The sequence below is a fragment of the Artemia sp. Qi Xiang Cuo genome, chromosome 15, assembly GCF_049724085.1.
Source record: "Artemia sp. Qi Xiang Cuo chromosome 15, ASM4972408v1, whole genome shotgun sequence".
NCBI classification, from domain to species: domain Eukaryota; kingdom Metazoa; phylum Arthropoda; class Branchiopoda; order Anostraca; family Artemiidae; genus Artemia; species Artemia sp. Qi Xiang Cuo.
Genome location: NC_142808.1, coordinates 21345181 through 21369756, shown reverse-complemented (window position 1 = coordinate 21369756; position 24576 = coordinate 21345181). Strand labels below are relative to the sequence as shown.

At 35.3% G+C, this 24576-nt stretch overlaps 1 protein-coding gene across 1 annotated transcript in view; it reads left to right on the top strand.

Moving 5' to 3' along the window:
- Window positions 1–24576, top strand: part of LOC148943445 (uncharacterized) — a 518252-nt gene that overhangs the window by 269310 nt on the left and 224366 nt on the right. Inside the window, exon 6 of the mRNA XM_089101138.1 lies at window positions 19811–19893. Within this exon, the coding sequence (XP_088957264.1) occupies window positions 19811–19893 (83 nt within the window). The remainder of the gene's footprint in view (window positions 1–19810; window positions 19894–24576) is intronic.

The window sequence follows — 24576 nt, the reverse complement described above, 5'->3', positions numbered from 1 at the left end:
ATATCAAAAGTTAAATTTTACATATCAAAACGCGCCTGAGAAAATTTGCCTTATTTTCCGAAAAAGGGAAAACAACCCCTAAAAGTCGTAAAGCTTTAATGAAAATCACACCATCAGATTCAGCATATCAGAGAACTCTACTATAAAAGTTTCAAGCTCCAATCTGAAAAAATGTGGAATTTTGTATTTTTGCCAGAAGAAAGATCACGGATACATGAGTAGTGAGGGGGTTCCAGTTTCCATTACATCCCTAGGAACTACTCCTTTCTTCTGGTTCAACGGCGCAAGAAGGAAATATAACAGCGTATCCCTCTTTTGGCAACCAGGTGCCACAATTTTTTTTCTAGGCAAGAGTCCTGGGTATTTCAATATAACTACTTGGAATGAGGTCGGGATAATACACAAGTTCAAATAATAAGGAATTCTAAATGGAGTCCCTCGCACCTGTGCAGCGTGGTCAGCTCACAAGATTCCTAGCACGCCCTGTTTCTAGGCAAAATTCCCAGATGTTTTTTTCCATATACATATCTAGACGGCTTTCCTGGAATGAGCCCAATATTTCCCTGGGCAACAGCCGATGTTTTTTATTACCCCATATAGTTATCTAGACAGCTATTTTTTAAGGAATCTTGTACAAACATATTAGCAATATCCTAGAAGCCATTTTACTGAATGAGAGTCAGTTTCTTTTTAGCGGCGAGATAGGACTGTCAGGATTAAAATGAATAAAGTGGACAGACAGAAAATTTTAGGTAAAATTGTTACTTTGGAGAAGTTGTTAATTTTAGATGATAATTTTCAAAGATTATCAGTGCAGAAGCGAATCTTCACTAAGAGGATAATTTATAAAAACAATGAGAAATGAGTCTCCATCACTGGACTATTGCCTGAGACTTATGTGTCGTGGTCCCCAGGCTTTTACTCAATTTATAGATATATTAATTGAGACGAAACAAAATGATATTGCACACCTCTTTGAAGAATACACAGAGTTTCTGTTGCTCCTCCCATTTCTCTAGTGACCTGTTAAGTTAAAACTGATAGCACAGAACATTCATTTTCCCCAATCATTTTCTTTTTGGAAGTGAGACAGTCAACATCGAAAAATGTTTTAAACATGCCCATTATGCTTGTATACACTGGGCAGCTCGTCATCCTGCGAGAATTGTACTTTTGCTGATGACTATTACGAAAAGTGTAGATTATGCAATCCATGTCAATTGCATAGAGGATGTGCAGTGCAAATTAAAGACTGTAACTCCTTTATGGAATAGATTTGTGACTCTCATTATCGAGGTTTATAATGCTCCAATTGCCACTATGATAAATGTGATCAATGGGAAAATACTTACCCTTGCATGATTGCGGAAAACCCTAAACGTGATTCCAGTATATTTTTAAAAGACTGGTATCGTCGTGGTGGCTTTAAATTCTTTTTAGAAGAAGAACCTGGTCTACTCTTCAATTGCTTCAAATAATTAACTTGAAACAGGTGAAGTTTATAATATGAATCAGAGTATTATTATTGACTTTGCAAAGAGATTTAATAAAAATAAAGTTATACTATATTGTAGAAAATGTGACCCTGACTTTACACGTCAGGATGAATACAGGCTGAATCCTGATGAGCTGTTAGTACTTATGGTTTCTGATGATTACCTATATATAGAAGAAGAAATCTTAAAAAGGGACGCAGTGTTTTGTATATATACAAATTTTATTAAAAAATTTGAAAACACACATAAAAAAAACACTTAAAAAACACGATAAACAAAAAAAAAACGACAAGAGGCTTATCGTAATATATGCAAAAGAATCATCTATTATAGAAAAACACACCCTAACATGCAACCCAGGGGGGCATTTTTTCTGCAAAAATATCAAAACACGCAAAGGGGAAATTCTATTTCAAGAAATTATTGTTCCCAACGCAAATATGGAATTAGGGAAATTATGAAAATACAGTGTTTTCGAGACAAGAAAATGCAATAGAAAAAAACAAAAAAAATGCATGAATAGAAGAAATGTATGGGACCTAGCAGACAATTCTAGGGAGGGAGGAGTGATATTAGAGATAGATTTAAAGCGTTTTAAGAGGTATCTTTGAAATACTTTTAATGAATATATCCATTTCTTTGAGTTAAACTTATGAATATTTCACTGTATCCTGACAATAAACGGCTGCCCCCCCACCCCTAACAATCATTTTCAGAGAGCAAGCTGATATTAGTGGTACATTTAAAGTGTTTTAAGTGGTATCTTCGAAGGACTTTTAATGAAATACACCGTTTCTTTGAGAAATTGTTAGATTTTCATCCACCTCAATGGAAAAAATTCTTTAACACTTCCACCTGAACTTTTAAGCTGTAGAAAATGATACCCAAAAATACAGCCCACCACCATGACATTACTTTACTGTCCCCCCTGGCTTTCTCTTCATCATTCCTAAGACATTTTTCAGTCATTTAATAATAAAACTTATACCTCAATCCGCTGATTCAAGTTTTTCCAACCAAAGCCTATCATGATGCCCCACAAAACACTCCGCATCACCATGGAATAACACCCTACCCCCCCCTCCATCACCAAGTAGCACCAGTTCCTCATCAACCCCCTAGGACATTTTCAAACTTTTCGCTCCAAAACAAAGCTAAAGAATCTAAATTAAACACTGTTTTTACTTGAACAGCGGAACTCGGCATTTCATTGCTAGAGAGTGATAGCCCCAAGCATTTCACCCAACAATGGCACACTATTAATACTCTGTGTCACCTCTCTGACATCGCCCCCATCTCCCCCAAGAAAACTTTCAGATATTTCTTGTTAAAATTATACTTTTAAGCTAATAAGTGCTTACTCGCTAATTTTTTAGCTGTCAGAAACATTAAAAAGTTTTCCTGTCTTTTCGCTTTTCTAGTCTAATTTTGTCTTTTCAGGTTCCATATTCCCCCTCCCCCTTAGTTTTAAAATATTCTGTCCCCCACCCCAGGGATAATGTCATTTTTCACCATTTCAACGTTTGATTGGCTTTTTCGCTTTTCTAGTCTACCTTTGTCTTTTCAGGTTCCTTGCCCCTCCCCCTAGTTTTAAAAGACTCAGCCCCCTCAGAAATACTTAAAATAAGGTTGTTTCTCAACTTTTCACTCTAATAAAAAGGTATTTTTGATTCTAAATCTAAATTTTTTAAGTACTTGCTCGCTATTTTTTTTTTTTGGGGGGGGAGGGGGTTATTCATCTATACCCACTCTAAGTATCCAAACCCCCTTGTTTGCTATATTCACACCTAAATTTTATGTTTTCCTTTTTCTAGGCCGAGATCAAACGCCTCAAATATCAAAACGCGCCAAGGGGGAATTCTATTTCAAGAAATTTTTGTTCCCATCCACCCCTGGTAGGCCACCTGGGATTCCAGGTTTTCTGATATTTCTTCAGTATTTGCATGATTCTTACCCATTTTTGGCAAATTGTTTTTCTGGAAGATTTCCAGGATTTCCGTGACCAGGTCTAATATGCATGACACCATCGTATGTGTCAAGCTAGACTCCAGGAGTCCATGGAGAATCCCGGATTGTAACCAAGCATGGGCATGCACTTTGGTCCAGCATAAATAACGGTATTAATTTTATGTAATGACACTTTATAGGAGAGGATGAAAGATAAGTGGCTCATCTTGCGAGAAGAGTAGATACCCAAACCGTTAAAAAGTACACTTATGGCCCGTAGTAGAATGACGCTCCGACAGTGTTTTCACACTTGCAACAGCCCTCATCAACTCCTCCCTCCATGAACAATATGGCATCGCTCCCTCGCTTTTAGGACATTTTCAACCTTTTTCCTGCGAAAATAAGCTAAAGAATTGCATTAAACAGTATATTTTTGAAAACAGAGAAGTCGTCCTTTTCTTTGCTAGAGTTTGATACTCTAATCAATTCATGCCACAATGCCACACTATTACTGCTCTGTGACACAAATTTAGTAATTTTTGCTGAATGGAGTCGAACTTGGAGTCAGCGCATTTAAAAAGCGAGGAATTTGAGATGAAATCGCTACAAATTTAGTTAAAGAAACTTATTAGAAGGAGGCTCCGAAGTTGGAATTTTATTAATTTTTTGGTGAAGAGTTGGAGTTGGCGTCGCTATATAAAATTTCTGGAGCTTTTGTCAATTCGGTGATAAATTGCAAATCTATTTAAAAGAACCAATTAGAAGGAGGCTCTGAAGTTAGACTTTTACTATTTTTTTTTACTGAATGGAGTCTGACTTGCAGTCGTCGTATTGAAAACGCCAGGTGTTAGAGTTGAAACCGCTTAAAAATTACAAATCTGGTTAAAGGAACCTATTAGAAGGAGGCTATGAAGTTGGAATTCTATTAATTTTTGCTGAATGGAGTTGGAGCTGGAGTTGATATATCGAAAATATCTGGAGCTAGAGTTGAAATCGGTTATAATTTACAAATCTAGTTAAATGAACCCTTAAGAACGGGACCCTGAAGTTTGAGTCTAAGAAATTTTTTACTGAATGGAGTGAGACTTGGAGTCTTCGAAAGCGCCAAGACCGTCAAAGATAAAAAATTTTCTCTTCAAAGTAACAAATTTTTTCCTTATTACTAACAAACTTTTACTTAATATTATCAAATTTATTTTGAAAGTAACAGGTTTTTTTCATAATAGTAATAAATTTTTTCTAATAACTGCAAGTTTACCGTCAAAGGTAATATTTTTCTCTCAGACACAACAATTGTTTGTTTATGATGCAAGCTCTCTGTTATAAGTAGCAAGTTTTTTTAACACTAACAAATTTTCTCATCGAAGTTACGACGTTTTTCCCTAATGCTAACAAACTTTTACTTAAAACTACCAAATCTCTCTTGGAGTTAAAAGGTTTTTTTATTAATAGTAAATAATTTTGTTCTAATAGCAGCTAGTGAATCGTCAGAGTTAACAAATTTCTCTTAGAAGTAACAATTTTTTCGTCATTGATAAGAAGTTTTCTATTAGAACTAGCAAGTGTTCCTTCAAAGGTAACAAATTTTGCTTAGAAGTAACAATTTTTTCGTTTATGATAACAAGTTTTATGTTAGAAGTATTAAGTTTTCTTAACAGTAACAAATTTTCTCTTTGAAGTGTTAACCTTTTCCTTAATACTAACATACTTTTACAAAACGCTTTCAATTTCTCTTGAAAGTAACAGGTTTTTCTTGATAGTAACAAATTTTTTTTCCAATAGCACCAAGTTTTCCCTCAAAGATATCAAATTTTCCTTAGATATAAAATTTTTTTTTGGTTACGATAATAGGTTTTCTGTTAGTAGTAGCAAGTTTTTCTTAACACTAAAAAATTTTATGTTCAAAGTAACAACTTTTTTCCTTAATACTAACAAACATTTACTTAACACTATAAAATGTTTCTTAGAAGTAACAAGTTTTTCTTAATAGCACAAAATTTCTACAGAAATATAACAAATTTCTCAAGTTCAAATTTTTTGGTTTATGATAAAAAGTCTTATGTCAGAAGTAGCAAGTTTTTCTTAACAGTAACAAATTTTCTCTTCGAAGTAACAACCTTTCCCTTAATACAAACAAACGTTCACAAAGCACTTTCAATATCTCTCGGAAGTAAAAGGTATTTTCTTAACAGTAATATTTTTTTTAAAAAGCACCAATTTTCCGTTAAAGATAACTAATTTCTCTTAGAACTAAAATTTTTTCGTCTACGATAACAAGTTTTCTGTTAGAAGTATTAAGTTTTTCTTAACACTAACAAATTTTCTCTTCGAAGTAACAACTTTTTTCCTTAATAATAACAAACATTTACTTACACAATCAAATGTGTCTTAGAAGTAACAGGTTTTCTTTAGTAGTAGCAAATTGTTTTCTAATAGCACCAAGTTTTCTGTCAAAGATAACAAATATCTCTTAGAGGTAACACATTTTTCGTCAGTGATAATAATTTTTCCGTTAGAAGTACCAAGTTTTCTATCAAAGATAACAAATTTTTCTTAGAAGCAACAATTTTCTGTTCATGCTAACAAGTTTTCTGTCAGAAGTAGCAAATTTATTTTTTTCTAATAACAGCAAGTTTTCCGTCAAAGATAACAAGTTTTTCTTAGAAGTAACAACTTTTTTGTTTATAATAAAAAGTTTTCTGTCAGAAGTAGCAAGTTTTCCTTTACACCAACAAATTTTCTTATCGAAGTAACAACTTATTCCTTAATGCTAACAAACTTTTACTTAACACTATCAACTTTCTCTTAGAAGTAGCAGGTTTCATCTTAATACTAACAAATTTTTTCTAATAGTACCAAGTTTTTCGTCAAAGATAACACATTTCTCTTAGAAGTAACACTTTTTTGTTTATGATGACAAGTTTTCTGTCAGAAGTAGCAAGTTTTCCTTAACACTAATGAATTTTTTCATCAAAGTAACAACTTTTTCCTTAATACTAATAAACTTTTACTTAACACTATCAAATTTCACTTAGAAGTAACAGATTTGCTTACAATAGTAACACATTTTTTCTATCAGAATCAAGTTTTTTTCAAAGATATCAAATTTCTCTTAGAAGTAACAATTTTTCGTCAGGGATAACAATTTTTCCGCCAGAATCAGCAAGTTTTCTGTCAAAGATAACAAACGTTTCTTAGAAGTAACAATTTTATGTTTTTGACAACAAGTTTTCTGTCAGAAGTAGCAAGTTTTTTTTTAAACTAACAAATTTTCTCTTAGAAGAAACAACTTTTTTCCTTAATACTATCAAAGTTTTACTTAATATCCTCAACTTTCTCTTGAAAATAACAGTTGTTTCTTACTAGTAAGAAATTTGTTTCTAATAACAGCAAGTTTTCCGTCAAAGATAACAAATTTCTCTTAGAAGTAACAATTTTTTGTTTATGATAACAAGTTTTCTGTCAGAAGTAACTTTTTTTCATTAATACTGACAAACATTTACTTAACACAGGCTAGATTAGGTTCAGTTAGGTTAAGTGACATTTCATCTAACCTAACTTCCCACACGATGCAGGGGAGTTTGCTAAATTTTGATCCATTCCGAGGGGACAACTGAGCCTCGGCTGGGCAATAAAGGAGGTTAAAAATGGTCTTGCTCGAGATAACATAAAAAGTAGCAATAATAGGGAAGTTATGATAGAATTTCTAGGATATGACCACCTCTAAAATCACATCATCCCAGTTTCCAGCATTCGGATATCAAGATTTGCGCACTGGCAATATTATTATCCCCGGCAAAGTTCCTGCCATTAATACATTATTTTTCTGGAATATTCCCAGGAATACCGTGACTAAGTCTAATATGAATGACGGAAGTGTATCTCGCAAGCTAGACTAAAAGGACCCCATGGGACCCCCCCGAGCACGGCACATACGCGGATGGTGCGTATTAACAGCGGTACTTATCTTAAGCATAGATATGGAATACACTGCCTTTCTGGGCTTGAATATTTCATTGCGATAAGACACATTTGTTTCTCACTTAATGCTTTGTGAGACCGTTAAAGAATATGATTTTTTCCTGGAACACCAACCATTCTTTGGTTTCAGTTTTCTTGATAGTATGCAATAATAATGTTCTGCTGGCACTATGACACATGTCATCATCATCATAAGGGTCTTCTAACGTTTGAAACATACAAACACCCACACACACTTTCTTAGAAGTAGCATTTTTTCGTTATGATGACAACATATCTGCTAGAAGTAACAATCTTTCTGTCAAACATACATTATTTTTCTTAGAAATAGAATTTTTCGTTATGATAACAAGTTTTCTGCCAGAAGTAGCAAGTTCTCCTTCACACTAATAAATTTTTTCTTCGAAGTGTCAAATTTTTTCCTTAAAACTAACATACTTTAACTTAACACACTCAAATTTCTCTTAGAAGTAACATTTTTCATCAGTGATAACACGTTTTCTGTTCGAACTAGTAAGTTTTCTGACAGAGATACCAATTTTTTTTTCTTAGAAGTAGCAATTTTTCGTTATGAAAACAACTTTTCTGTCAGAACTAGCAAGCTTTCCTTTATACTTACAAATTTTATCATCGAAGTAACAACATTCTTCCTTCATACTAACATCCGGTTACTTAAAACTAAAAGCTTTTCTCTTCGAAGTCTCAGCTCTTTTCCTTAATACTAACATAATTTTTCTTAACACATTAATATTTCTCTTAGAATTAACATTTTTTGCCGGTGATTACACGTTTTCTGCTTGAACCAGCAAGTTCTTATTCAAAGATACCAAATTTTTTCTTATAAGTAGCAATTTTGCATTATGATAACTAGTTTTCTACCAGAAGTAGCAAGTTTTCCTTAACACTAACAAATCTTCTCTTGGAAGCAACAACTTTTCCCCTTAATATTAACGAGCTTTTACTTAACACTGTCAATTTTTTTTTAGAAAAAAACAGGTTTTTTTCTTAACAGTAACAATTTTCATCACTGACAACAAGTTTTCTCTTAGAAGGAGAAGGTTTTCCAGCAAAGAAAACAAAGTTTTCTTGGAAGAAGCAATATTTCGTTTATGGTAAAAAGTTTTCTGTCAGAAGTAACAAGTTTTTCTTAACACTAACAAATCTTCTCATTGAAATAACAACGTTTTCCTTAATACTAACAAACTTTTACCTAATATGAAATTTCTCCTAGAAATAACAAGTATTTTCTTAACAGTAACAAATTTCTTTAATAACTCCAACTTATGAGAGAGCGCTCATGATAACCTAAGTTAGATGAACCTAACTTAAACGTAGAAAGACCTAACTTTGACAGAAAACTTATTAAAAACCTATTACTTCTAAGAGAAATTTTATAGTGTTAAGTAAAAGTTGGTTAGTATTAAGAAAAAGTTGTTACGTCGATGGGACGATTTACTAGTGTTAAGGATAACTTGCAACTTCTAACAGAAAATTTTTTATCATAAACGAAAAAATTGTTAATTCCAATAACAATTTGGTATGTTTGACTGAAAATTTGTTACTTCTAACAGATAACTTGTCATCATAGTGAAAATTGCTACTTCTGAGAAAAATTTGGCATTTTTGAGAGAAAACTCGCTAGTTTCAGCAGAAAACGTGTTATCACTGACGAAAAAACGTTACTTCCTTGAGAAATTTGGGTGTGTTAAGTAAAAGTTTGTTAGTAAAAAGGAAATGAGTTGTTACTTTGAAGAGAAGATTTTTTATGTTTTACAGAAAACTTGGTGCTGTTGGAAGAATTGTGTTACTTCTAAGAGAAACCTGTTTCTTCTAAGAAAAATTTGGTATGTTTGACAGAAAACTTGTTACATCTAACAGATAACTTACTATCAATAATGAAAAATTGTTACAGCTATGCGAAATTTGCTACCTTTGACGGAAAACTTGGCGCTATTAGAAGAAAATTTGTTACTTTTATGAAAAATTTGAGCGTCTTAAGTAAAAGTTTGATAGTATTAAGGGAGAATATTGTTACTTCGAATAGAAAATTTGGTAGAGTTAAGAAAAAACTAGCTACTTCTGACAGAAGACTTGTTATCATAACCAAAAATTTGTTACTTTTATGAAAGATTTGATAGGAATGACATAAAACTTGTTACATCTAACAGATAACTTTTTATCACTGATGAAAAATTGTTACTTCTATGAGAAATATGCTACCTTTGACGGAAAACTTGGCGCTATTAGAGGAAATTTGTTACTTCTATTTGAGCGTGTTAAGCAAAACTTTGTTAGTATCAAGGGGAAATGTTGTTATTTCGAAGAGAAAATTTGTTAGTGTTAAGAAAAACTTGTTACTTCTGACAGAAGACTTGTTACCATAAACAAAAAAAATTGTAACTTCTACGAAAAATCGGTATGTATGAAAGAAAACTTGTTATTTCTAACAGGTAACTTGTTATCACTGACGAAAAATTGTTACTTCTCTGAGAAATTTTTTATCTTTGATTGAAAACTTGGTGTTATTAGACGAAATTTGTTACTCCTAAGAAAAAAAAACTGTTATTTTTAAGAAAAATTTGAGTGTGTATATTAAAAGTTTGTTACTATTAAGGGGAAAAAGTTGTTGCTTGGAAGAGAATATTTGTTAGTGTTAAGGAAAACTAGCTACATATAGCGGAAAACTTTTTATCATAAACGAAAAAATTGTTACTTCTAAGAAAAATTTGGTATCTTTGGCCGAAGACTTGCTAGTTCGAACAGAAAACGTGTTATCACTGACGAAAAATATTATTTCTAAGAAAAATTTGAGTATGTTAAGAAAAATTATGTTAATATTGTGGAAAAAAAGTTGATGCTTCCACGGGAGAATCTGTTACTGTTAAGTAAAAATTTGTTAGTATAGATCAAGATTATTGTTACTTCGGTGAGAGAATTTGTTAATGTTAAGGAAAGCATGCTACATCTGTAATAAAAGTTGTTATCACAATCAAAAAATGGTTACTTCTAAGAAAAAATTTGGTTTCTCTGTCGGAAAATTTGCTAGTTCAACTCTGTCAGAAATTTGAGTGTGTTAAATAAAAGTATGCTAGTTTTAAGGAAAAAAGTTGATACTCCAAAGGGAACATTTTTTAGCGTTAAGGAGAAATTTATACTTCTGGCAGAAAAATTGTTATCATAATAAAAAATGCTATTTCTAAGAAAAATTGTGTATGTTTGACAGAAAGATTGTTACTTCTAGCAGATATGTTGTCATCATAACGAAAAATACAACTTTTAAGAAAGTGTCTGCGGGTTTTTGCATATTTCAAATGTTAGAAGACTGTTACACTGTTGATGACTTGTGTCATAGCGGTAGCAGAACGTTATTATTGCCTATTTTCAAGAAAAATTAAACCCAAGAATGGTTGGTGTTCCAGGAAAAAATCATATTCTTAAACGGTCTCACAAAGCATTAAGTGAGAAACAAATGTGTCTTATCGCAATGAAATATTCAAACCCAGAAAGGCAGTGTATTCCATATATTTGTTTAAGATGAGCACTGCTGTTAATACGCACCACCCACGTATATGCCGTGCTCGGGGGGTCCCATGGGGTCCTTTTAGTCGAGCTGGCGAGATAAAATTCTGTCAATCATATTATACATGGTCACGATATTCCAAGGAATCTGCCAAAAAAAACAATGTATTAATGGCAGGAATTTTGCCAGGGGCGAGAATCTTGCTAGTTGAGTGCTAGAAACTGGGATGATGTGGTTTTAGAGGTGTTCATATCCTAGAAATTCTATCATGACTTCTCTATTATTGCTACTTTTTATGTTATCTCGAGTAAGACCATTTTTAACCTCTTTTATCGCCTAGCTGAAGCCCAGATTTTGTTCCCTTGGAATAGGTGAACATTGAGCAAACCCCCCTGCATGGTGTGGAATGGTCTGATTCCGTACCTGGATAAGATGATATTGACGAAACTCCCCCACAGCGCACGGGATGGGCGGGAACAAGAATTGCCATCCCTTGCGCTTTTTGATATTTTTCGCTAAAAAAATGTGCCCCGGGGGTGCGTCGGACTGAGACAAACCACTCGGGGGACTGGAGACTTCCTCGGAGGTGAGCCGTGACCGGATCGGTACCTTAGTGGAGGCTGGATAAAAATAAACGCATGCTTGAAAATTACCGCTTTACGTAACGAAAAAAAAACAGCGTGGAGCTGGTGACGGAGAAAACGGCTCCCCTCCCCCAGAGACAGTCTCCTCCTCCCCTGGAGTCTTCTCCCTTCGTCTTTCCTTAAATTACGCATGTTATTCTTTATCCTTTTAAAGCTACAATAATGCCTAAAAGCTACATCTATTATCAATGCGCCCTCTGAAAAAGAAGATTACTAGGTGGGAGCTGGAAAATATTGTTAGGATATTGTGAAATATCCATGAACTTATCTTAATGAAAAAGGGGTATTTGCTTAAAAGCTCCTAATATGTCTTAAATTCTATCCAATATCACTCCCCTCCCCTACCCTCTTCGGTTTCAGACTAGAAGCTGTATTTTTTATGTTTTATTGCTTGTCAATTTGTTTTTATTTACATTGTCTGTGTTTTTAAGATGTAGTCTTTAGCACGAGTAAGACACGCATTTTCCTTTGTTAATCTTGAAAGCAAATGTCCCCCGGTGTCTATCAAATTGGGATAGTAACGCATCATTCAAACGAGGGCCAAAAATGGGAAATCTCACTAATATCAGGTCACCCAGGAGGTGGGGGGGGGTGTCACTTGGGTGAAATACCATGGAAGTGTGGAGTGTTTTGTGGGGCATCATGATAGGGCCAGGTTGCAAAAACTTGAATCACGGGATTTAGAACCATAATTTTTATTAGGAAATGTCTGACAGATTTCTTTGGGGAGAGGTAGCAGTGACATTGGGGTGTTTAATATCATCCGTGATTTACCAAGGGGATGCATTGTCATTGGCTAGTATACTCTATAGATTAAAGATAAGGTGGGAGGTGTTAAATGAATTATTTCGCTAGAGGGGGAGTTAAATCTAAGAATACTCAATGAAATGGTGCATTTCGCTAAAGGTCCTTCAATAATATCTCTTAATATGGTTTAAATGTATCACTAATATCAGCTCATCCAGGGGATGAGGGAGGAGGTGGTGTCACATGGGTGAAATGCCATGGCAGTATGGAGTGTTTTGTGGGGCATTAGGATTGGCTTTGGTTGCAAAAACTAGAATCACGAGATTTAAAGACATAGTTTTATTAGGAAATGTCTAAAACATGTTTTGGGGAGATCTAGTGATGTCATGGGGATGTTTAATATCATCCATAATTTACCAAGGTGGTATGCATTGCCATTGACTAGTATACTCTAGAGCTTAAAGATAAGGTGGGAGGTGTTAAATGAATTTTTTCGCTTGAGGGGGAGTTAAATCTAAAAATAATCAACGAAACGGGGCATTTCGTTCAAAGTCATTCAATAATACCTCTTAATATGGTTTAAATGTTTCACTAATATCAGGTCACCCAGAAGATGGGGGGGGGTGGCAGCGTCACATGGGTGAAATACCACGGCAGTGTGGGGTGTTTTGTGGGGCATCATGATAGGGCCGGGTTGCAAAACTTTGAATCACGGGACTAAGAACCATAGTTTTTATTAGGAAATGCCTGAAGAAAGTCTTGTTAGAGTTGGGAGAGGGTCATGTAATTTAGTTGTGGGTTGAACTACAGCTTAAAAGTTAGGGTGGGGACAAGAGATGGAAATCTAACAGGTACTAAATGAAATGGGTGTTTACCTTAGCAGTTTTTAATATGTCTTAAATTGAATCTAATATCACTCCCCCCCCCGCCCCGACCCGCCCGGGTTGCAGGCTAGAAGCCCTGATTTTCTATAATAGATGATTCTGCGTATATTATTATATGGCATTTTCATCTTTGATTTTTTGTCGTGTTTTTTAGCTGTATTGTTTATGTTTTATTGCTTGTCAATTTGTTTTTATTCACAATGTCTTTTTTTTAGATTTACTGTCTCAGGACGCGTCTCTCATACCTAGCTGTTTACATAATTTAAACACGCATTTCCCTTTTATTGCTAAAAATACCTTGAAAGCAAATGTCCCCTGGAAAGAGATGTTTTCCAAGTGCGTGCCAAATGGCAGTAAACACGCCGTTCTAACGAGTGCCAAAAAATGGGGAGTCTCAGGTGTCATGCAATTGTTTATTCTTAGAATATGGTTCAAGATACAAAATATTAGAAATGATTTCATGGACGACTTGCTTGGGGCGCAGTACCATTGGAAGGGAATGACCTATCGAGTCCTGGGGGGGGGGTCAATAACTCTAGAAAAAAATATGAAAGGTGTTTTGAGCGAAAAATGAAACGCCGAAAAAGAAAATGTCTTGAGGCTTTTGGGCGAAAAATGTCAAAATGGTATTATCTGACATTGATGGATGGTGCAATCATTACGTTACCTTAAATAAAGTGTTTACCGCCATTAAATTAAAGAAAAAAAAGTATAACGTGACACTGTTGTACAATCATTGCGTAAGGTGTGAGCTACACGCGGGGATTCCCCCATGGGTTCCTGTTAGGGCTACGCAAAATTGCGTCAAGCATATTAGACCTGTCTTTTTGAAACAAGGTAACTCGTATGACGTCATTGGAGTCCAAAGGGGTGTGTCACAGAGTCTTGGCAATTGTGTTCCCTTTAATAGAACCTGTAACCGCATTGCGTAGGTGCGAGGGGTTGGTAGCTCCGCTTATCTGACCCTTCAAAGGCGAGGGTGTGTCGCGTGGTGTAACATGCTCTTGAAACGGGTGTGTGTCGCGTGACGTCTGAAGACTGTCACAGAAAAACAAAGTGGACTTGTCATACAAAAAACACCTGACCTAGCCGAACCATTGAACTCTTTCCAAGGACGGTGAACTCTTGTCAAAAATTGGAATCATGCCAGCTAGAAACAGGTGCAAGAAGTTAGGAACTTCACTTATTATTAAAACTTATGTATTATACGGACACTATTCCAAGTAGTTGAAACACCTGGGAGTTCCGCCCAAAATTGCGGAACATGATCGTGCCAAATATTGCCTGGGCGGGAATTTTGCCTTAAATTGCGACACCTGGTCGCCAAAAGAGGAAATCGCCGTTAAACATTCTTGAACCCTAGAACCTATGGAAGAAAAGAGTAGTCCGTATGGGCGTCATAGAACCTACTTTCAAATCAAACAGTTCAACCCCTTAATAGTAACCGAAATTCTAAACAACCAAATTTTGATACCAATAGAACCGGATTTTCATGTTGATTTCAAATATACAAATTTCATTAAATTTAGTCTAATCTGTTAAAGATAGCGAGCCTGAGAAAATTTGCCTTATTTTTAAAAAAAGGGGAAACCTAAAGCTCATAGAATCCTAATGAAAACCTCACCATCGGACCAAGCGTATCAAAGAACCCTAGTTTAGAGGTGTCAAGCTCCTATATGCAAAAATGTGGAATTATTTTTTTTTTGCCAGAAGAAAGGTCACGGATACGTGTTTTTTTCCAGGGGGGATCGTATCGACCCAGTGGTCCTAGAATATAGGAAGAAGGCACACTCGAACGGAAACTAAATGTCCTAGCGCCTTTTTTAAGTGTCCAGAAAAATTGGAGGGCAACTAGGCCCCCTCCCAGACCTATTTTCACAAAGCCGTCCGATCAAAATTTTGAGATAGCCATTTTGTTTAGTATAGTTGAGAGGACCAATAACTGTGCTTTTGGAGATATCACGACCTCGCCACAGCCCCTGGAGAAAGGTCTTTAAGTTATAAAATGTAATTGGGAAGTATGCATCCATTTTTCGGGTCGGGCGGGGGGCAAATTTTCTGCTGGTGGGCTTTTCCACGGGGATAATTTTCCATGGAGAGGGAAGTTTCCAGGGGGTAAATTTTTCAGTGGAAATTTTACAGCAGGGGAATTTGCCAGAATTTCTATACGAAATTCGTCTTATGTCTTGCTATTTCTTTGCCGACTCAATTTTACACGTGGAGATGTCAAGGGTAATTGTTCGGGGTAAATTTTCACCAGGATTGAACTGTCTAGACAATAAACCCGTGGGGAGGAGGGATTTTTCCGCGGAGGTGTAGCCAGATATCCTGGCATTATGTTTAAAAAGCGATCAGAAATTAAATAAAAAAAACAAGTTTTTAAACTGAAAGTAAGGAGCAACATTAAAACTTAAAACAAAGAGAAATTATTAAGTATATGAGAGGGGTTCTGCTTCCTTTAGATCTCGCTCTTTACACTAAAGTTTGAATTTTGTCCCACTTCTTTAAGGATAACTCCTGAAACACTATGTTCGTTTAATTTGAACAATAAGAAGCGTTTTTTAAAAGTACTAAAAAACTTTAGCCTAAAGAGCGAGGTGTTGAGGAAGAAGAGCTCCCTCATATATGTAATAATTTCTGTTCATTTTAAGTTTTAATGTTGCACCTTACTTTCAGTTCAAAAAAACTTTTTTTTTATTTAATGACCGATGGGAATTGAAATGAGTAAAATTATCAGTTATTTAATGTAAATGTGACCAAAACATATCAAACAAAGAAGCATGCTCGGCTTAACTTGTCTAGCTTTGATCAAAGTCATTGACTAAAATTTTCACTTATTTAATGTAGATAAGACCAAACCATATCAAATAACGAAGTGAGTTGTGTTAAGTGAGTTTATTTTTCACCAAAGCTGAAAAAACGGTTCATACATGTTACAGCAACCATACTTTGTTCTTGTTCTATAATGAAACCGGTTTTCTGTGTCCACTCGGAGATAATCAGCTTAGCCCAAACGACATAAAATACTATGCAGGTATATATTAATTAAATATTTAAAATATAGAGGTGGTTAGGTTAGGTATTTAATATATTTCGTTCTGGGCGGCCTGCTTTTACTAATTCTCGGTTGTAGTTTCAATAATTTTGTTACTAAAGAATTATCATGTTTTGGCATATTTCATTAGGATTGACCAACTTCACTTCTTTGGTGTGGTCGCTATAAAACATAAGTACCAAAAACGTCTAATCAAATTGCCAAATTGTTTTACTTATCTAATATAAATGTGACCAAACAATATGAAAAAAATGAGTTTGGGTAAATGAATTTTGACGTTGACAAAATGGTTAACCAAATGACTTAAATGATCGGTATCAGTTGCTAGTTTCGACTTGGCTCACATTAAATAATAAAAAAAACAAATTTTTTCAACTGAAAGTAAGGAGCAACATTAAAACTTAAAACGAATAGACGAATGAACGAATTGAAATACCAGGAATATCCCCTCCGTGGGAAAATCCCCCCCCCAGTGGAAAGTTGCTTCCGTCGAAAATTCTTCTATTGAGTATTTCTCCTGTGGGATATTCCCCCATGAAGAATTTATCGCGCGGAAAATTTCTCTATGGAAGATTTCTCCCGTGGAATATTTCTCCCCCCACGAAAAAATTATCTGGACAATTCAGACCCCGCTAGAAATATCCCCCTGACAATTACCCCGGAACATCTCAACATGTAAAATTGAGTCGGGAAAAAGAAGGTAAGACAAATCAAAATAATTTCGTATGAAAATTGTGGTAATTTTCCACAGTGCAAAATTTCTCCATGAAATTTCATCCTCAGAAACCTCCCTGTGAGAATTCTTCACTTGGAAGTTCCTCCCAACAGAAAATCCCCTCCCTCTGAAAAATATCTGTGTACTTCCCAATAACAAATGCTGTACGTAAACCATGGGCAAATTTCATAACTTACAGTCCTTTTTCCATGGGATGTGGGGGTCATGTTATCGCCAGAACCATAGTTATTGGATCTTTCAACTATGCTGAACAAAATGACTATCTCAAAGTTTTGACTGAACAACTTTGGGGAAAACGTGCGTGGAAAGGAAGATGGTTGCCCTTCAATCTTTTTGGTCGCTTGAAAAGGGCACTAGAACTTTTAATTTTCGTTCGAATAGGCCCTCTCCCAATATTATAGAACCTTTGGATTGAAACGAGCCCCCTGGGGAAAAAATAAACACACATCCGTGATCTTTCTTCTGGCAAAAAGATACAAAATTCCACATTTTTAATGTGGAAGCTTGAAACATCTACAGTAGGGTTTTCTGCTACGGTGAATGTAATGACATGATTTTCAGTAAGATTCCTTTTTTCTTTGGGGGTGCTTATTCCTTTTTGCAAATCAGGCAAGTTTTCAAGTTTCTCAGGCTCGTAGCTTTTGATGTATATTGAAAGCTGAATTTTATAAAAACGCCTTATAAAATTTGCTAAGAAAGACGTGAACTTGTTCTCATTAGAAGATCCATAATTGGAAAAAAAAAATTCTCTCCGATCGCAAAATATAAGAAAGACGGATCGCAACGACGATCAATACATATATTAATTGAACAAAATAGATCTTAAGAGGTCAGGTAAATAAAACCGAACTGGATCATGTTTGTTTATCACAAACAAAGATTTTTTATTTCGTGTAAAAAGTACCCGAGAATTTTAGAACATTTAGGAATTTTCAATTTTCAATCAATTTTCATTAAAAAAAACTCCCCTTGCAGTTGTGTAGTTTTTGGTAGTAGCAGCCGTCAAAATAAAAAAAAAAGGAACATGGGTGGCAAATCAGGCAAATATAAGCTAAAAAGTTATGGTACCTGACAGCTTAAGAAAGTGTAGCTTTTTTAAAGGCGTATTTTTCTTCTGGAAACAACAGATTGTTAATTTTGAATATTTATAACATTAAGACACTGACAAAAAAAATTGTATGTTTTCGAAACAAGCAAATGACTAATCTTTGAAAATCGCGGTTTACTGGTATGAATAGAACTAAGATGGATGCAAAAAATGTAACTATTTTTGTATTCTTCGTGCTTCAAGGTAAACTTTACATCGATGCTTTTGTTTTCAGATGGCTACTGGCAAAGGTTGCAATGTAGAATTTGTTTTCATTCGAGGTTTGATGACAGCTACACCTTCAAAGGACAAGCCTCTATGGTTATTTGCTTCCAAAAGTTTTTACCCTTTTTTATGATTTTTCACCCTTGCTTTTGGTTTTAGTTTTTGTTCTAGCTGTGCAGTCTACCACAAACTGCACAGCTGCATTTGAATATCGTTCTAACCAAAATTCACACCCTCGATATTTTTATTTTTTTTAAGATGTAAATGGTTTCGTAACTTACTCTTTTGGATTACCGTTTTGGATAACTATCCTTTTGGATAGTTAAATTTGATAACGCTTTTCCTCTGTAAAAAGAAATAATAATAACAATATGTTGATCCGAAAGACAGCTACACCTTGAAAGGACAAGCCTGTACAAGCCTTTGCTTCCAAGAGTCTTTACCCTCTTTGTGATGACTTTTCACCCTTGTTTTTGATCTAGTTTGGCCTTACTACTACCAAAAACTGCACAACTGCATTTGAATATTACACCTTCAAAGGACAAGCCTCTGTGGTTATTTGCTTCCAGGAGTTTTTACCCTTTTTGTGATGATTTTTCACCCTTATTTTTGTTCTAGTTTGGCCTTACTACTACCAAAAACTGCACAGCTGCATTTGAATATCTTTTTAATCAAAATCCACATCCCTGATTTTTGTGATTTTTTAAGATGTTAATGGTTTCGTAACTTACCCTTTTGGAAATTCGAACAATCAGATTTCATTTTTGATGTCCTTATTACTTAAAGTGTATTTCAGTCAAATTGATGTTTTATAACTTTATTTTCTACAGTTAATATATTATTTTGAAGATGGAACTCGTGACGTTCGCCTTACCAATAAAGGGATCAAATTAACTAAAACAAATTTTAAAATGAAACTTTTTCTTAAACCTGTTTTGGTCGTTCAATCGCACCACAGTAAGAATTAACGAGCTTCTTTTAAAAGTTTTTTTTTTGTTTGGGCCACCGTTTTCTAGGTAACAAGAGTAATGTGCAGATTCATGTTTCACTCTGATTACTTAAAGGAGTAAAGGCTTAGAAAAGGATGCTTAAAACAGCTCTGTTTCCGCGCTGCACTGCTTGTGTTGTATCCGTGAAGATAGAAGAGTTCCACCAAATTTTTATGTGTGATTTGCACAAGTGAAGGTTCAACAGATCAAGAAAACTTTGGGTTTAAAAAAGGTAAAGGACTAGTGGTGAATCGGATTTCTTGACGGTGTAAAGCATTGTATCTACCTATTCAGTCAAACGATGCATTTTTAAGTATTAGATAGGTATTTATGGTCATTTTAAAGTAGTTTTTAGAATCTTTTAGGGCTTCCTTCAAATGGTTCTCTCGCTTTTACTATATAATTATTTTAGACTTAATTTAAATTTGGTTATAGTTGACAAGTTTCTACTAAAAACTATTTAACATTAAGCTCATGCTAACCAGAAATTTTGTTCCAGGTCTTGTCCGAGCCCGAGATGGAGGTAGAAATTCTGGACCTCTACCTTATATAGATTTACCCTCGCCAAGTGTGTCCGCCACGGTAAGTACACATAAGAATCCTAAAGTATTACCGAAATAGATGGCCCTGGACATCTCCGTTCAAGGGTACGCATACAAGACCAACACAGCGTTACGCTAAAAGGGATGGAAAAATTACTCTGGAGGGTTTATGGAGCACTTCTCACAAACGTATCGTAAGACCCATTCTAATTTTCCTAAAACAAAGCCCCAATAACAAAGTGGCGGGTTAGCGTTTCCTTCCCCCTCCTTGCTCTTTCAAACATTCCGCCCGTGAATCTCATCGGCTATGCATATTTTTTTGTGCCCTCTAACCTATCACTCCCTTTTCTTCCTCTATCTAGCTTGACTCGGATCTTCACTCCTCCTCATCTTGAAGCTTGCTACTAACAGAATACAGTTCAATGATTCATGTGTCTTAAAAAAAAAATGTTCTTAAATTTAAACAAAGAGTCCATTGCATATTTTTTTTTGTCAAGTTTCTCTTATGGAGTCACCTAAGTAAAATATTTCCTCAAGGCTACCCTTAGTAAACCAGCTAAGATCATAATCCCCCATTAAAAAAGGAAAAACAGACACACGCCGACAAACGTTGTCTTTCTTGTATGCTTTTATGAAGTAATTAATTTTAAAAAAAATAAGTTTTTCCGAGGGAAGTAAAGAAAGATGTTGAAACTTAAAACGGACAAAAATTATTACTTCACAGCCCATCTAATATGTATCAACAAAACTAATACAAATAAACCAATGAATTATGTTTCCTTATGCTTTTAGGATTATAGAAAACTAGCACTTTACTGAATAAACGAAAGTCAAGCATAAAAAACAGGAATATTCATTTAGGAGTCGAAAGTGAGTATGTAGCCTGACAAGAATAAACGAATCCATAAAGCTTTTCGTTGTCTTACACCAGTTGTGAAATTAGTAGCTTTCAGTATACAATTAAAATTATGTTAAAAACATAAGAGTAATTTTTTTTTTTTTTTTTTTTTTTTTTTTTTTTTTTAGTAACCGCGAAGTAATTGGAATATTGAATTGGAATATAGAAATATTGAATTGATTTATCAGGTGGCATTTTGGTCTCGCCACCTATAATACCAATAGTGAGTAACATACAGTCTTAAATTGTAAGAAATATGCTTTAATATTACTTGAAATAAAGATCAAATAAGACATAATATGAACTGTGGGAATCTGATTATTTCCACTCTAAATAACAGGGAATTTCAAGCTATGATACAAATTCTATAGCTAGTCTATAGTCCTAATACTATCAAGATGGCTTTACTTCAAACTTTTCTACCGACTAATCTTGATGCGTCCTTTACAGCACCAAAACGAGAGGCAGTCATTGAACTGAACCATTGTGCAGAAGTGATATCAAATTTTACGTAAAAAAATAAATAAACCAACAATCCTAAAATAGATTGTTGCTTTATCTTAAAAGGGATTGATCCTAAAAGGGATTGATAATAATCAGTATTGATTCACAGTTCAAAGAGATAACACTTAGTTAGCTAAGAGGATTATAAATTGAAATCTAGTTTGCTTTGAACTTGACCCAGTTTTCATCAGCATTCATTCCGCTAACATCTAAATACACAGGCAGTGACATAACTTGGAAAACCAGTTCCCATTGACAAGAATTGTCATGTTAAGTGGAAATCTTACTTTATAAGACTTGCTATGTTAAGTGAAAATTTGTGAGAATAATTACAGTCACTGGAATAGTCACTCGGATGCATTTGTGAGGCTCGGCCCTCACAGAAAGATAAGTAATCTTTCTAATTATTATAACCATATTTCAGGATTAATTATGACTTCTGTTAATTTATCTGAAACTCTACAAGAAATTAATCGAAAATTGAACGGAATAGAAATAGTTTCGTCGCGGGTTCAGGAACCTAGAAATGGACTAGCTGCTATTTCGTTGCGAATTGATCCTACAATAGAGATGTTCCTGGAGGATGCGTCACAATTGAAGTATGATTACCTAAGTTTGCAAGCTGAAATGTCGGCTACTAACGTAAAATTGCAAAGACTAGAAAATGAGTCTAAAAAGTGTAATTTGGTCCTGTATAATTTCATTCCTACAAACAAAGGTTCTTCGTTACGAGAAGATGTAATGAAAGCACTCAACTTACATGTGCCAAATTTAGGGCTGAAAATGATGGACAATAGAGACATTTTTCGGCTAAACGCTAAATAAGGCACGCGACCGGTGTTGGTTAAGTTTAGAAGCTGTTACATTCGTGATACTATATTGCGTTCAAGTGCGCATCTGAAAAGGGCGGGTCTTCGTGTTAGTCCCGATTATACAGAGCGTGAACTGTCTATCCGTAACCGCCTAAAGCCTTTTCTTGAACGGGCTAGAGGAGAAAATAGAGAAGTAAGACTAAGAGGGACAAAGTTATATATTAGTCAACAGTGTTTTACGTATAGCTTTGATAAGCAGTCTGTAGTTGAGGTTACGAATGCCCCTAATATAGAGTCACTAGCGAGTACCATGACCCATTTTAAGGAAAATTTTGGACAAAAGTTTCACCGTGAACCTGGGTCTTTATCAGTGCCACAAAAAAGTTTAGTAAAGAGTTTAGTTTCTGAAAATAATTGGTTTAACCTGAAAGAACCTTGCAATTCAAGATCGCGTTCTGGATCTTCATCCTCAATTCAATCTTTCTTTAGTGTAGTGGAGGAGCTTAGTAGTGATAACGAAATAAATGGGATGAACAGTGAAACTCCTGTTATTAAAAAAGACTCCACATCAACTTTTGTCGGGCCTGTGGGGGCTCCCAAACGTAACAGCCAACAAATTATTAGCCCAGATGACCACCTAAGACAGAAGAGCAAGTCGGTTAGAGCTGACGACCCTAAAACATGGAGCCTAGGCGGCTATTTAACCCGTCACAATCCATTCGCTCAGATAGTGAATAGGATAAGCAGGGCCATGGTGCAAATTACGAGTGTCATTTAGCCCATTGGAATGTTCAGGGTTTTTCGTATTTCAAAGTAGAGTATCTTCTTAAATGTCGTGATTTTTCAGTTGTATCATTAGTAGAAACGTGGCTGGAAAAACAGGAGAGAATAGAAGGTTTTTCTTATTTTGGATCACAAAGAAAGCGATCGCAGAATGGTAGAACTTATGGAGGAGTGGCATTATTGATAACGAATAGATGGCAAAATGTATCTCGGTTGAAAAGTGTTTCATGTAATCTAGTATGGGTGCGAGTATCTTTAGGTAGTAACTCGTTTATCTTTTGTTCAGTGTATTTACCGCCGGAAACTAGCACTTTTAGGGATGAAGATACCTGGGAGATATTAGAAAATGATATGGATCGTTTTTCAGAACAGTTTCCGTCCGATTATTTTATTTTTCTAGCGGATTTTAACGGATATATAAGGAAAGGACGAAGGAGCCCGTGAGGAGGAGGTGGATCTCGAACTAGAAAAAATCAATGGAGTTTATATGATTGAGCCGTCGGTTATGAGGAGGACGAGTAAGGACGGTCATCGGAGAAAGAATAATCGGGGTAAAATATTATTGGATTTTTGTGGTAAGCAGAATATGGTTATTTTGAATGGGAGGACAGGGAAGGATAAAGGACTGGGGGATTTTACATGTTTTTCGGGTGGATCTCCAAGTGTTATAGATTATGGGGTTGTTAGTCTGGGGCTTCTTTCTTGTTGTGTGGATTTTGAGGTGATGGCGCTGGCTGGGTCAGATCACGTGCCTATTAGGGTTGATTTAGGAGTGGGAGGATTGGCTGAGAGCCGGAACAAGAAGTTTGGGGTTAAGAGAAAGATGGGTAATGAGCTTGAATGGAGGGAAGGTTTAAGGTTTGATAATGATAGTGAGGAGAAGTTGAAAAAGGTACTAGTTGAAGATAGATGGCTGGATTCATTTATTCAGAAGAGTGAGGATTTGACAAGGAAAGGGGATATAGCAGGTTCTGTTGATTTTTTTTTTTGGGGGGGGGGGTTTGTATAAGACCGGAACTAAGGTGGCACGTAGGAGAAAAAATGGTAGGAGTATTGGTTTGAGGAGTTTTTTTTATAAGGAATGTGAGGAAAAGAAGAAGGAGGTTTTAGTAGCTTTTAGATTGCTTAAGGCTAGTAGTACAGTTGATATGGAAAATAATTTGCAGGTTTTTTGGGACAAGCGAAGGGGATATAAAAGGCAACTTAAGTTGAAGAAGAGACGTTTTGAAGAGGAAGAGAGCCCAAAAATACGGGAGAAATTTAGCGTGAATAATACAACGGAGTTCTGGAAGTTAATTAGGAAATCAAGAGAAAATAGAAGGTTGACTAATTCAGTCCCTCACGCCGATACCTGGCCAGAATACTTAGAACAAAAATACAAAGAGATATACACCGAAGGGGACGAAGAGAGAGCTGATGAAGTGCTTAGAAGAGACAGCCAATTTTAAGTTGGATTCACAGGACGCTAAACTAGTGGAGCCGATTCGGCAGGAGGAAATATGGCACGTCTTGAACGGCATGAGAGGGACCTTAGAATCGGGCATCGACGGAGTACCAACTAACCTTTTGATATGGTCAACAGCATGGAAACTGCCAGCGCTCGCATAGATATTCTCGGCAATTCTAAGTACATATCTATGGCCGCAAAATTGGCAGATATCGATTATGATCCTATTATTTAAGAAAGGAGAAAGAAACCTGCACAAGAATTACAGGGGGATAATTT